At 38.9% G+C, this 14505-nt stretch overlaps 1 protein-coding gene across 12 annotated transcripts in view; it reads left to right on the top strand.

Annotated features, from left to right (window-relative positions):
• The window catches only part of Dclre1c (DNA cross-link repair 1C), a 64852-nt gene that overhangs the window by 29253 nt on the left and 21094 nt on the right, over positions 1-14505 (top strand). For 7 of the 12 annotated variants that reach the window (XM_063253794.1, XM_063253789.1, XM_063253795.1 and 4 more), the window contains 4 exons: positions 360-443; positions 2859-2947; positions 5042-5136; positions 10357-11190. In XM_063253794.1, coding sequence (XP_063109864.1) covers positions 360-443; positions 2859-2947; positions 5042-5136; positions 10357-11190 — 1102 coding nt within the window. Of the gene's footprint in view, positions 1-359; positions 444-2858; positions 2948-5041; positions 5137-10356; positions 12249-14505 lie in introns of those variants that run through there. The other 5 variants (XM_063253793.1, XM_063253797.1, XM_005003244.4 and 2 more) reach the window with 3 other exon arrangements.

Here is a 14505-nt window from a genome sequence, read left to right as displayed (position 1 = left end):
GCATAAGCGCCTGCCTTGCAAGTGTGTGGTCGTGAGTTCGATCCCCGGTACCGATAAAAAAGAAAAAAACAAACAAAAAAAATTAATACAGTGAAAGCATTGCATTAAGGCCTCTGAAAAGATTCTCCTTTGCTTCCAACACATTTCTCCCATCATCCTTGCTCCTTCTAAAGCAGTTTGGAAGTGCTCTCTCCTGTGTGTCTTCAATTGCAATGTTCTGGCTGCCTCAATGTCCTAAATTGCTTCAGAACACATTTCATGTTTATTTTGGCTTTGGGGAAGTTACACGGCACCAGATCTGATGAAGAAGGTCGAGAAGGCTACACTGTAATGTTTTAAAGAGCCTGCCTTTCCATTAGATGATACTGGGCAGCAGCACTCACTGTACTGTACCATCTCATAAAGATCCTCATGAAAGACTTCCAGAAGTGCTTCAGAGAGTGGTAAGAATGAGGAGATGTGTGTTCTATTTTGAGGGGGATTAATAGCAATATTTCTGCTACTGTAATAAATTTAAGAATTTAAACCTCATTATTTTGATCAAATCACATGTTGTATAAACTTTCAGGCATGAGTTACATTGCTATTTGCTGTGAGCTCAATGTTGAATAAACAGTATGAAATGAGGTGTTTGTAAACAGAAACACACATAAAGCAAGATTATGTATTGACTGGCTGATGAAACTGGCTGATGTCCCCGTAGTTTTCAGGAATCTCACCCTGTCTTGCTTCCCCTGGCAGCAGTGGCTCAGTGTTTACTAATTTAGTGTTTGTGGTGACTTCATGGAACATAATTACTGAGAGTTGACAGTTACTTGTGTTAGGCTGGCAGTGACAGTCAACTTGCACGAAGAGAGGACAGTCCTCTGTTGGGTGTCTCTTGTCTCCTTGTGGCTACTTCCTATCTGAGAAGTAATGAATCTGGTAGGGTTCAACTTCATTTTCTGATCATTATTCCCTTCAAAAGCTTAGGTTTCTGTTAGCCTTGATATGGGGTTTGTTTGTTTTTTAGTACTGGAGATTGAACCCAGGACCCTTGCATTGAACTGCATCAGCCCCACCCCCCACCTTTTTTTTTTAAACAAAGTTTTGAGACAGGGTCTTGCTAAATTGCCCAGGCCGAGTTTGAACTTGTGATCCTCCTGCCTCAGCCTCCCAGAGTCTGGGGTTACAGGTTTGTGCCATGATGCCTGGCTTCAACTTCAATTAATTGTGGGAATCAAGTAGGTTGTAGGAAAGTCAGTGATGGTTTCTATTTGCACACCTCCTCTGAAGGTACAAAAAATATTATGAGAAATACGTAAAGGACAGATGATTTTTCCTTTTAATATGTGGTACAACAGTCATTTTAAAAACTAGAGTTACAGTGTTTGTTAATTCCTGGACTCTTACCTTTGGTGCTTTCGTTGGATGCTAATTGTGACCTTGTGTCCCAGTAATTTCAGTTACAGAAGGAATAACAATCTTGGTGTTTGCTTGCTGAACATTTACTCCAGGTACCAGTCAGGTGCTGAGCCAAACACTTCACATGTCCTGCCTGGTCAGTGCTTTAGGGAAAGAGTCTGAGACTTAGATGTTAGGTGGCTTTACTGAGCTCATGAGCTTGCCAAGACCTAGGAAGTGACAAAGTGGAGGTTCATTGTGGTCACAGAGCTGTTGTGAGGAGTCACAGAGCTCCTGTTCAGCACTTCAGACTTTGGCAGTAGTTGCATGTCACTGCTGTAGAGTAGAATTGCAGGAAAGGCAGCCCTCTGCATCACTCTTCAGCCCCGAGGAGGACTGGGTCCCAGCCTGGCACGCTTCCTGCTGGCATCCCGTGCTCACAGTCTGTCCTGTGAGCACCGCCTTCTCTGTGGGCCACATGCATTCTGCCTCAGCCTTGTGTCTCCAGACATCTAGACCCCACAGGCAACAGGAAGGGCTATGGTGGGGCGCCCTGAGCCAGCTGTGGGGAGACCCTCACAGCTGAGCCTGCTGGGTGGGCTCATGAGAAGTATTGTCCATCCAGGCTGACTGCGTTATGCTTTCCCTGGTGACTCCAGGACCCACATGTGATGACAGGATAGGTTAGAGTCCACCACCCCGTGCAAGGTCCATGACTAATGCAGTGTTCACAACAACAAGAATAAGCCACAGCAACAGAATGAGTAGCTTCCCAGATTCAATTCTAAGACTTTGTTTTCCTCTGTGTGTTAGTTATACACAACTATATTCTAGTTCTTGAAGGGAATTTGTTAAATGCAACTAACCTTTTGGAAGAAGGAAACTGATTTCAAATTTAAAATGTGAAATACGCTGGGTGTGGTGGTGCATGCTTGTAATCCCAGCATTTGGGAGGCTGAGGCAGGAGGATCTCTGAGTTAGAAGCCAGCCTGAACTACAAAGACACACGAAAATTTCAAAATGCCATTAATACTTAGCTAATTGGGAGGCTGAGTCAGGAGGATCCTAGTTTCAGGTCAGCCTTGGCAACTTGGTGTGATACTGTCTAAACCACATTTTAAAGGGGTAGGGTTAGCTGAGTGGCAGAGCATTTGCCTTCCATACCCGAGGCCCTGGTTCAATCCCTAGTACTCCATAAATACATAATAACTGCCTGTTTGAGTCCTATGAACTTCTACTGTAGAGTGGGGTCCCTGAGCGGAATTTAGATGCTAGGGCCTGTGGTAGTCCAGCAGGGTGAGGATTGGACAGTGAGCCCTGGGCATTGGCATTGCTTTTTCCCATGTGGACCCTATGGGTTGCAAGCCCAGAGAAGTAGAGTGGCAAAGTACTCTTCTCCTACCCCGCCCACCTTGGTCTTCTCTGACTGACATCATGTTCATCACAGTGGTAACTGAGGTATGTCATTCTCCTAGATTAAGGATTTCTTGAGCTACATTTGTCCTGTGAACGTGTATCCAAACGTCATTCCAGTAGGCACCACTCTGGATAAAGTCCAAGAAACGTGAGTAGTTTTGGCTTGTGGAACTTATGCTGCTTGCTCAGAGGCTCTTGGCTTGGATAATTTTGCCTGAAAGTTTATAAATCTAGAACCTGTTTCTGCTGTAATGTTTTTGGACTTATATTCATTTTTTTCCTTTCATTCATAATTGTGGCAGAATGTAGTTTGTCTTGAGTTGAATCCTGGCTCTGTTATTTATATTTAGTGTGATGTTGGCCAGATCATGTCTCCAAACTGGGCATTGATGTCTACTTATTTGGCTTCACAGGATTTGGCAATAATAATATGTGCCAAGTAGTTGGTCAGTAAAGGTATTTACTGAATGGACCCAGTACATTCACAATATCTTACTCTGTTCACCTCCTTTTTAAGTTTCGTGCACTCATGCATTATGTATTTTAGTGCCCACTCTCTGTGAGGCCCTGTGCTTGGGATGCATGCAAGATAACTAAGATATATCTTGCCCATAGAGTTCCTGGGTGTTTCAGAAAGGATGAGTGTCAAAGGAAGCATACCGTATTACACACTGCTATGGAGGAATCTGGCCTCATGTGAGGCATTCTGCCCAGATTTTGAGGAGGACATGCAAGAGCAGTATTTATGGAGTGAAATGTTCATAAGCTCCTAAGTCCTATCACAAGATTGGATGGGTAGCATAAGCAGTAACAGAAACCACAAGGACAGAGAAAGTTGCCAGGAGAGGAAAGGAGAAAAAGCCGAGGCCAGAACTCTGGGCATTGCCTGAAGAGGAGGGGCTGAAATGAGATGCAGGCAGAGTGGCCAAGACAGTGGAGGACCATGAACAGCCAAGTAAAGGGTGTCAGTGGGTATCATTTGAGAAGTTAAATTACATGGGGACTACAAGGTCTCCTCCTACCTTGATAACTAGGCCATTTGTGTACACTCAGAGCACTCTCAGTAGACATATGAGTTAGAGGCCACATTGCCATTGAGAAGTGGCTGAAAACAGAGGACATAGAGACTAATGAGATAGACTATTTAAAAAGTTTGGTATTATAGGAAGATTTTGATAAGATAGTAACCAGAGACATTAGAATTAAGAAACCTGATATTAACAAATAGCTGAGATAGGGGCTGGGGATTTAGCTCAGCGGCATAAGCGCCTGCCTTGCAAGCAGGCAGTCGTGAGATCAATCCCAGGTACCAATAAAAAGGAAAAAGACAAAAAAAAAAAAAAACCCTGAGACTTAAATATCTTGTGGAATTAAACTTGATTATACTGGGGTGCTTGTTCAAATACATACTTCCCATTCTTACATTTGTACCAGGCAATCTGTTTGTAGGTGGTTAGGTGGAGAATAACATGACTTTGAAGAAGTTACCAAGAGTGAGAATGACTGCAGAGAGTAGTCATAGAATGCATGAATCCAAGAACATTTGTTGACTCAAGAAAATGGATGATGCTGTGAAGTTGGGTGGCTGTGAATCAGTTACTATGGGGCGCTTCTATGTTCAAGTGGTATACTATATATAATCCTCCAGGCTGCTGACAGGCTTCTGCTGATGGCAGAAGGAAGTAGTTGGTGATCCAACTCTTCAAGTCTTGTTTCTGTGTCTTGACTTTGGCCTGCGGTTCAAGAATGAAGAGATCAAATTTGTGATTTTCTAGGACCTGGAAGATATAAGCAAACTCATTAAACAGGGAAGGGGAAGCAGTTAGCTGTACTGTAATTTGCTGAATGCCGAAAGGTGGCATTGTTAGTTAACAGTGTTTTAGATAGAGACCTACTATTCTGTATTGCATGAACAAAATTTTTCTTTGCTGAATATGTTGCCCTCAATCCTAACAGATAGGCTGTGTTGCATTTAAGTGCTTATACTCACTACTTTAATTAATTTGGTGCTAGGAATTGAACTCACGATCTCACGCTTGCCAGGCAGCCACTGTGCCCATGAGCTATATTGAGGGCCACTTTATTATACTGAAGTGATTTTAATTCTTAAACACTGCTTTTAGTTCTTGAAAGCAGTTGTATGATTTTCCCTATGGTCAGCGCTTTTGTAATCCTTACATGATGCTTACCTTCCAGCAGCTTTTCCAAAAAAGAGAAACTCAAATATTCTGTTTCATTTCAGCTTAAAGCCTTTATGTCGGTCTTCTCAAAATACTGAGCCGAAGTATAAACCCCTTGGAAAACTGAAGAAATCTAGAAGAATCCATCTAGATTCAGGTAAAATGGCCTTGGGTGCAGTGAGTGACTGCCTTTCGAGGTGTTATGGTCTGATGGACATGGTCTTTGGCAGGGTAGACGTGGCCCTGCTGTGCCCAGACTTGCCCTGTGATTTTCTTCCTGGGTCTCAGACTTCCTGAGAGAAGTTTGCTGTCCCTCGCAAGCATGCAACAAGGGTGAAACTCTCAGTTGCTGCAAATAGGCTGAATGTTTCCTTCATAATGCAAGTAAATGCTGAAAATGAAAACTTCGTTATTTCTCATCAGGTTAACCAGTAGTGTTACAGAAATGGATTTTCTCTATAATTTTTTGCCTTATTACTTTTGTTATTCAATGAAAAATAGAGGTAAGGCATGAAGCAGGAATCAGAACTTCAGATTCTGAGCAGAGCTGTGTGCTGCCCGAAAGCAGCGAGATTTAGAGGGTTGGATTCTGAATTTTCATCCCTTGTCATGAGGCGAGCAGGCAGTGACACGGTTTTCTGATGTGTGCTCTTAGTGCTGCAAGCTCCCTTCCTAAATAGCTTCACATAGATTGGCCATTTCATTTTGGAATATTTTGTATTTTTTTTCCCTTTGACACTGGGGCTATTTCGTTTACTTAGTTTCTGAATTTGGGGAAGCTTTTCTAAGATAATGCTGTTGTTCCTATATTCATTGTGGTCAGAGAATATTCTTTATGTGACTTTTATTGAGATTTATGGAATATGGTCCATCTTGGTAAATGTTTCATTTGTACTTGAAAGAAATACGTAATGCTGCTGTTGAGCAAAATGTTGCAGTTAGTTGATAACATTGTTCAAGGCTTCAGTATTCTGATTTGTTCCTGATTTATCTGTGCTGAATTTCCAATTACAGTTACTGAGTACATAATGAGTTTGTGTCCTCTTAAGGGGCTGACCCCTTTATCTTTAGAAAATGACTCTCCTGGTAGTATTCTTAGCTTTAAAATGCCCACCAAAACTCCATTTGCTTCTGACTACTATTAATAGCAGGATACATCTTTTCCATTTCTGTATTTTTAACTTGTCTTTAGAGGATTTTTGAAGACAGCATTTTAGTCAATCTGAAAATTTGTCTTTTCTCAATGCTTAGATCAACTAGGTTTCATGTAATTATTGATGGGATTAGGTTTAAATGTATTATTTTGCTATTCCATGTGTTCTTTATTCTTTTTCTGCCTTTTAGATAAAGTGAATACTGGTTCTCAATCTTGGTTCTCATATTGGTTGTAACTTTGTGTGTGGTTTATGTTTTTTGTTTAGGTCTGGAGACTGAATCCAGGGCTTCTGTACTGAACAATATTGCCGTTTTTTTTTTTTTTTTTTTTTTGTCTTTTTCATTTTTATCGGTACCGGGGATCTATTATGCTTGCAAGGCGGTACTTATGCTGCTGAGCTAAATCCCCAGCCCCTTGCCAGTTCTTTTTGAGATGGGGTCTTAACTGTTACTGAGTTGCCTAGGCGAGGCTCAAACCTTATAGAACTACAAAGATTTGCTGAGAAATGGGAAAAGGAATCTAGGTGTTTTACTTCCTGTGTGTCTGTGTGTTTAAATGGTTGAAGATGGAAATCATCCAGGCAGTGAACAGCCTTTTCTCTTTTCTATGTCTATCTTCAGCATTTACCCAGTACTCTGATCTTTCTGTGTCAAGCTCCCAGAATGCTGGGATTACAGGTGTGTACCATCATAGCCAGTTTATAGTATACATCTTTATGCAGTGAAAAGATAATTATACTACTACCAAGGATGGTATGCAACCCAGACATCAATATACTTCCATGTTTTTCTCTTCCAGTCTTTGGACTGTCATACATTGTACTATAAATCCACGTCACTTTCTGCTTTGAACTGTAACAACCTATGGTGTATAGAGATTTGCTTGTTCTGGACATTTCCTCTAAATGGAATTATACAACCTGTGGTTTTAATGCCTGGCTTTCATGTTTTCAAGGTTTCCCCTAGCTGTTACATGTATCAGTAAATTATTCCTTTAATTGCCAATCTATTCCCATTATGTGGGCATGCCACATTTTATCTATTCACTAATTGATAAGCATTTAGCATGACTTCCATCTTTTAGTTATAATTATGCTAAGAAAAGTACAAGTACCAGTCTTTATATAGATGTGTTTTTCTCTTGAATACAGTGATTGAATATGGGTCATGTAGTGTCTTACTCTGCTTGAGGTATTGTAATAAAATCTGGTTAATCTGGGGAGCTTAAATGGCACATCTGTTTCTAATAGTTTTAGAGACTGACACTCCAGGATGAAGGGTATGACAAAGTAGCTTTCATTGTGAAGTGTTTCATTTTGGCTTGTGTGGCTGCCCTCTCGTGCTTACACAGCAGTAGAAGAGGTGGAGTTCTCTGGTGTGTTACAGGAATTGATCCTCTTGATGAAGACCTCCCTTAAAGTTCCATTTATCTTTCTTTAGCTACTTCCTTGAGGCCCCATCTGCAGATTAATGGGAATACCATTAATGGGCATACCTTTTTATTCTTGAAAAAAAGAAAATAAAAAAAGGAATGTAACTTTTATGCATTCACCTCATCCACACTTGTTTTTGATGAGCAGTCTTTTTGGATCAGGCCACTAGCTTAAGACTCGTTGGCTCAATTTGTTCCTGACCCTCCTGCCTTTTATTAGCTTTGATTTTGTTCCTCCTAGATTCTTTATGCTTGTTCTTTTTTTGTTTGTTTGTTCTTTAATGGACAGTTTTTGCAATAACCTTTATAGCTTTTCTTACCCTTGTAGGGTATAGCTCTTTAAACATTAATGTTATTATTAGATGTTTTTAGAGGGCATTGTAATTATTGTTCTGAGGATGCTTCAATACTTCTGTCATCTCTAAAACTTTGTTGACACGTTTTTTAGGTACTTTACTACGTAGAATGTTCCAGTGATTCAAGCCAGTGTCAACTTACCTATCAAATCAGATTGTTATTGTCAACCATTCGTCTTAGCCTCTTTTAAAAAGCTGTGTTCTGTTTACCTCTATATAGTTTAATAGTTACCAGTATTATATTTAGCATTGTAGACCTTTTTATGAGTACTCTGCTTACAATACTGATACATACGATAATTTAAAAAAATAAAAGGTTACATAGAACGACACAGATTATTTTCATTAGCATTTTAATGTATTTCCTTTATGTTCAGTTACATATTGACAAAATTCAGTAATGATGTCCAGAATGTTTAAAAACTAATACCGCATAGGCTCCTACCAGTGAGAATAATAACTGTAGTGCTGGAGTAATGCCCTGATGTTCAGTTGCATATGACTCTCGAAGATGGACTGTGAAGAGGTTGAACCACAGCCTTTACGTAGAAACAAGGAAGTAGTAGACAGGAAGGATACTTGGGTGGGGTCTCAAGCTAAATACTATCTATAAAACTATAGGTGCACACATTCTGAAAAGCAACCTCTGTGTGTATGTCTATTTTTCACTGCAATCATTTTGTTGGGCAATTTTTGTGTTACTACTTCCCATGACCATCCAGTCTTTAAATTAAGAACATTTACTCTTTATCATACATTTTTGTACTTTATCATACATTTTGTACAGATAATTTTTGTACTTGTTTTACAAATAAGGTGATGAACAAACAAGTTTTGTAAGTCTGATATGCATCCCATACTAGGGTTGAACTGCAGCAGTGAAAATCCTTAATACATATTGCCAAACTGCTTTCTTGTATGATTTTACTAATTTTTCTTTTTTTTTTTTTTTTGGTACCGAGGATCCAATTCATGACCTCATGCTTGCCAGGCAGGCACTTAGGCTGCTGAGCTAAATCCCTAGCTCCAATTTTACTGACTTTTACAGACATCAGTATGATGGTAGAAACTGAGTTATGGCATCTATCCTTTTTTCATTGAGTCTCAGTGTTTTTATTCTTAGCATAATGACTCAGTAAACTTAAAAATATAGAAACTTTGTTTTTTAAGGTGTGTTCAAGTAAACAGATGTAAAAATGTTCTGATGAAGGATAACAACTGAAACATGACACTGGTATAGTCACAGACCCGAAAATAGAATTTTCTAACTTAAAAAGAATACAAAACCATTTTCTAAACAGATGACTTTGGTATACTAGTAGCAGAACTAAAACATAACCCATGGCTTAAGATAAAGCCTTATCTTGGAGATACTACAGTGATTCCAAATGCAGTAGCTAGACATTTTAGTCCCCTTAAATCCTTTAGCAATGAATGGTAAGATCAATTATAAACGCCAACAACAGTGGCCTTTCAGTTAGGTGTACTGGCATTCTATTTCTCTGGGCTTGTGTCTCCCCATAGTACAGTGGGAGCTGGATGACAGTCTCTAAGGTCCATTACAATGTAGTACTTAGTTTTAGGTCATTAGAATTTAACAGATTCAGTCGTAGAAGAGAAGTTCCCATTAAATTCATGGCATTAAATTTTCTTCAACACAAGTGTTAAAAGTGGAAAAATGCCTGGTCTCATCCTGATTCCTTGAGAATTTCACTTGCCAAATCAGGATTCCTCATTTTTCACAATTAAAGTGGACTGGGTTTATTGTATCCATAGTTAAGATGCAGGAAAAATTAATTTTATTGACTTAGTGCTTGACATTTAATGTGTCTTATTCATTATTTTGGTTAAAATTGATTATCTTGTGTGTGTTCCCCAAGTAATTGTCACAGCCTGTAATACAAAGTATCAATAAAATATCCACAAAGAGAAAACTTTTAGGAAAAAAGTAACTTATCTTTTTATTCAATCATCCAACTTACCCAGCACCTACTATTTGGAGAACATACAGGTTTTGGAAACCTGGTTGATGAGCAGAATACAAATCATGTGGTTCTCCAGAAACTAAATTTTTCACTGATCTACAATCTCCACTAATGGTGTGGCATTATAAAAATTCCAGAAGGATGAAGGTTATATTGTTCAGACTATCTTAAGAATGAAAGGCCTTTTAATTTCTAAGAGCAGCTTCCCTGCCTAGGGTTACTGTGCATTCCTATAATCCCAGTGTTCAGGAGGCTGAAGCAGGAAGATCATCATAGGTCCGAGGCTACATAGTAAAGTTCAAGGCCTGAACGTAGCAAGACCCTATCTCAAAGAACAAATAAACAAAAAAGGGGCCTCCCTAGTCTTTTCAATTCCAAGAATCAAAAATGTAAGTAAATCAAATGACTTCCTTTGCCTTGTTTCCAATAAAGTTTTGTTTGTCCCACAGAGGAGGAAGATGACCTTTTTGATGACCTGCTTCCAGTACCTTTAAAGCATAAGCTGCCATACCAGCTGACTCTGCATCCTGAGCTTGTCTTGCTGACTGCAGTGCCACAAAACCAGCCTGAAAAACTAGGACAAAGCACAGAATGCTCTGAAGTGGAAAGTGTGCAAAGCTCTCTTTTAGCCAACTTCATAGACTGTGAAGAATCTAACAGTGAAAGTGAAGAAGAATCAGAAATCTTAGCTTCACTGCAGGACCCTGTAATGCTTCCCCAGCAAAAGACTGATACAGATGTACCCCAATGGGAAGTGTTCTTCAAAAGAAACGACAATGTCACAGATGAGGGTTTGGAAAACTTTCCTTCCTCCACAGAAATGGGGAGATCTCAGTCACCCAAACTTTTCAGTGACTCTGATGGAGAATCAACCCACATCTCCTCCCAGAATTCTTCTCAGTCAACACACATCACAGAACAAGGAAGTCAAGGCTGGGATAGCCAGGCTGATACTGTTTTGCTGTCGTCAGAAGACAGAAATGGGGATACTGCCTTTTTAAACCAAAGTGCCCACAAAAAAGTCAAGGACAGTATACCTGCCTCTAAGATGGAAAAAGATGTTCTTTGCCTAAAGGATACTTCCAGTGATGTGCAAAGCAGAGATCAAGACATAAGCATAGCTCCTAGTGTTGGGAAACAAATACCTGAGGAAAAAAGGTTGCCAAATCATAGCACATACACAGATTCACAGAGCTCCTCTGATTTTGAAATTCCCTCAACTCCAGAAGCTGAGCTACCTAAACAAGAGCATTTACAATATTTATATGAGAAACTGGCAACAGGTGAGAGTATAGTAGTTGAAAAAAGAAAACACTCATGCTTGGATATTAAAGAAATAGAACACCCTGTTCTAAAGTAATGATTAAAAAACTTTTACAGGAAATTAAAGTCTACTATTTCAGTAGGTCAGGTACAGTAGAATTAAAGTTCAGATTGTTCAGGCACACTAGCACACACCTATAATACCAGAACTGAGGCAAGCTGAGGCAAGAGGATGGAAAGTCCTAGTCCTGCTTGGACAGCCTAATGAGATGCTGTCTCAAAAGAGCAGAGTTGAACCCAGTGCAAAGGTCATGGGTTCAATCCTCAAGACTAAAAATCCCAAAACTAAAGGCAGGCAATCACGAGGTAAATGGGGTGGGACAGCACATAGATGGCAGAACTAAATCTACATGTTGTCCAAAAGAAATTCAATTCCAATGCTATCTACAGATAAAAGGATGGGAACAAGATACAACATATACGCAATAATTAAAAGATGGAGTGGCTATATTAATGTCAGAACATTTCCTAATGATAAAAGGTCCAGTTCATTGAGCATAGACATACAATGTCTAAGCATTTAACAGCTTCAAAATACGTGAGACAAAAACAATGTTTTTAACATCCTTTTCTTAGATGATTTTGTTTATATACTATTTTCTTTTTACTAAGACTATAGAAGAACTGAACATTATCCACCTAACTAGATCTGACCGATGTAAGACAGCACCTAAACAACAGCAGAATACAGCAAGTGCATATGAGCATACAACAAAGACAGACTACACCGACACTTAAATTAGCATTAACTTGGACCTACTGCAATAAACTGATGGCTTTAGGGAAAACAGCACCGCATCCCAAAAGCTGTTGTATAGTTCTATCTCCAGCACCAAAAAAGGGGGAAAAAAAGCCATGGTATGAATACAGTAGTAAAATAATAATCCAAAAATTACAGTGTAAAAAGAAAATGCCTAATAATTAGATGGCTAAAGTATAGTATGTTCTGTGACTCCACATCTTTGAAGTTCACAGATGACTGTATGTGAGGATTTAATAAAATTTCATAATATATAAACACTTTGGTATGCTGACATTTCATGAATTAAGAAAAAAGCAAAAGCACTAATCCCTTATGCTCCTATGGAGTTTCACAAGTTGGAACCACAATTCACAGGTAAAAACAATGATACGGGGACTGGGGATTTAGCTCAGTGGCATAAGCACCTGCCTTGCAAGCAGGCAGTCGTGAGTTCGATCCCCAGTACCGAGAAAAAAGAAAAAAGGAAAAAAAAGTGTAAAAAACCCAAACAAACAATTATATGCACCATCTCCATGATGCACAGTAATTAGACCACAGTAATGAGTCACCCATAATACATTATTTCTAGATTGTGTACATTCACTAATACTTAAGACTTAGGGCTGGGGATATAGCACAGTGGCATAGCACCTGCCTGGCAAGTATGAGGTCCTGAGTTCAATTCCAAGTATCCAAAAAAAAAAAGACATTAATTTTATTTATTTTCTCGGAGATAGGGTCTTGCTCAGGCTGGCTTTTAACTCCCTATGTAGTCCAGGCTGGCCTCAAACTTTTAGTGATCCTTTTGCCTCAGCCTCCCAAGTACTGGGATATTGGTGTGTACCACCATACCTGGGGCAAGACAATTTTAATAGTATACCTTATGACCTAAGGTAGGTGTTCCAAAAATGCTTGTAATCATTTTTCTGGTGAATGCACATCTAGCATTTTACAGTTACACCATCATTTTTACTGTTTGTGTGGATCTACCACAATTCTGGACAAATGAAGGGCAACGAACACAAGAATATAATCAACATTCTTGTATTGATTATCAGACTTTAATGCAGAGGTTTAGAGCAGAGTAATAACTAACATTTTTATATACACTATCTATATCTGTACATATATATTCCTTTAGTCTTCACAACCCCTCCCCCCCCCCCTTTGAGGTAGACAGGAGATGAAGGCACACAGGTCAGTTCATGTAACTAGCAAAGGGGCAAGTCCAGGATTCAGATACAATCAACTTGACTTCAAAGTCTAGTAGCACAAGGCTGCAATGCCACTCAAAAACAGTATAAAAATGAGCAGTATTAATTGTAGTGGAGATCTGATTTTACCTAATGAATCAGAAGTGAAGAAGTGTTTCAAAATGCCAAGATACATAAGAAACCCAGTGTGTTTGCCAAAGAGTACCAAAATGTAAATGTTTAAATATAAACTTGATTTTTTTCAGTCTCCCTGAAGTTCAAGATAAAATATGTTAAAAAATAAGTAGTTTGTGGCCTTGGCATAGTTGGATAATCTTGGGCATGTTAATGTGCCCTAACCAGTCTAAGCCTGCTCAATAGGGATAGACCTATAGACCTGGACTACAGCACCAGCATTAGAGGTTCATGGAAGTACCCAAGCATAGATAAAGGACCTAAGCCATGTTCACCAAATAGGAGCTTTGAACTCTTAAAATTCCTTTGCATTTCCAGACAAACCCCACCATGGTACATTTCAGTACCTGGTGAGTAATGATGCTCAAATAATTTCAGTATAGGATCTATCCTGTGGAAATGTACTTTTATTATTCAAATGAATGGACTCTAAAAAGGAAAATAACCATTTAAAGGAGTTATATATAAAAACCTAATTTTGTCTAATTTTGTCAGTACTCAGGAATAGAATAATATCTTCGTTCTTTTAGAAATCCTTGAAAAATATTCAAAAGCTAAATGCCAAATTTATTTTGTTTGAGGAAAAACTACCAAGCTAAAAGAAGCACAGTTTAAATTCTACATATGTGGCCAGACATATGGCATCTGTATATAATCCCAGCACTCAGTAGGCTGAGGCAAGAGGATCACTGAGTTCAAGGCCAGTGTGGGCTACACAGTGAGACCCTGTCTCAAAACCCAAAGTAAAATGAAATTTGCATAATTCAAGGAGAATTTTGACAGTTCTAGTGTGTATCACAATCTTACATAGGTCCTGTGATGGCATTACAACTTGTGTAGTAGATTTACGTTTTAAACTTGCTTTGTTATTATTACCTTTGAAAATTTTTATATTGAGAACAAATTGTTATCTTTAGCAAATGCAGACATTCAAGTGTTGACTTCTAAATATTTAAGTCCCAAACAGCTTCCTTTAAAGAGTTTCTATTGCTTTACTGTGTAAGTTAAGCTTCGTATTTACCAAGAAGTATTATACATGGATGTATTTAAAATTTCAAAGGCCATGAAATCTCTAAGGGACAAAGCAGAACTACAGGTTTACTGAAAACAGTGTTCCCCTTTCTACCTCTAGTTTATTTTCAAAA

This window comes from Cavia porcellus, unplaced genomic scaffold (genome assembly GCF_034190915.1).
Source record: "Cavia porcellus strain 051 isolate PalLab524CR breed Dunkin Hartley unplaced genomic scaffold, mCavPor4.1 scaffold_7, whole genome shotgun sequence".
Lineage (NCBI taxonomy): Eukaryota > Metazoa > Chordata > Mammalia > Rodentia > Caviidae > Cavia > Cavia porcellus.
This window is presented reverse-complemented; position numbering and strand designations above follow the sequence as displayed.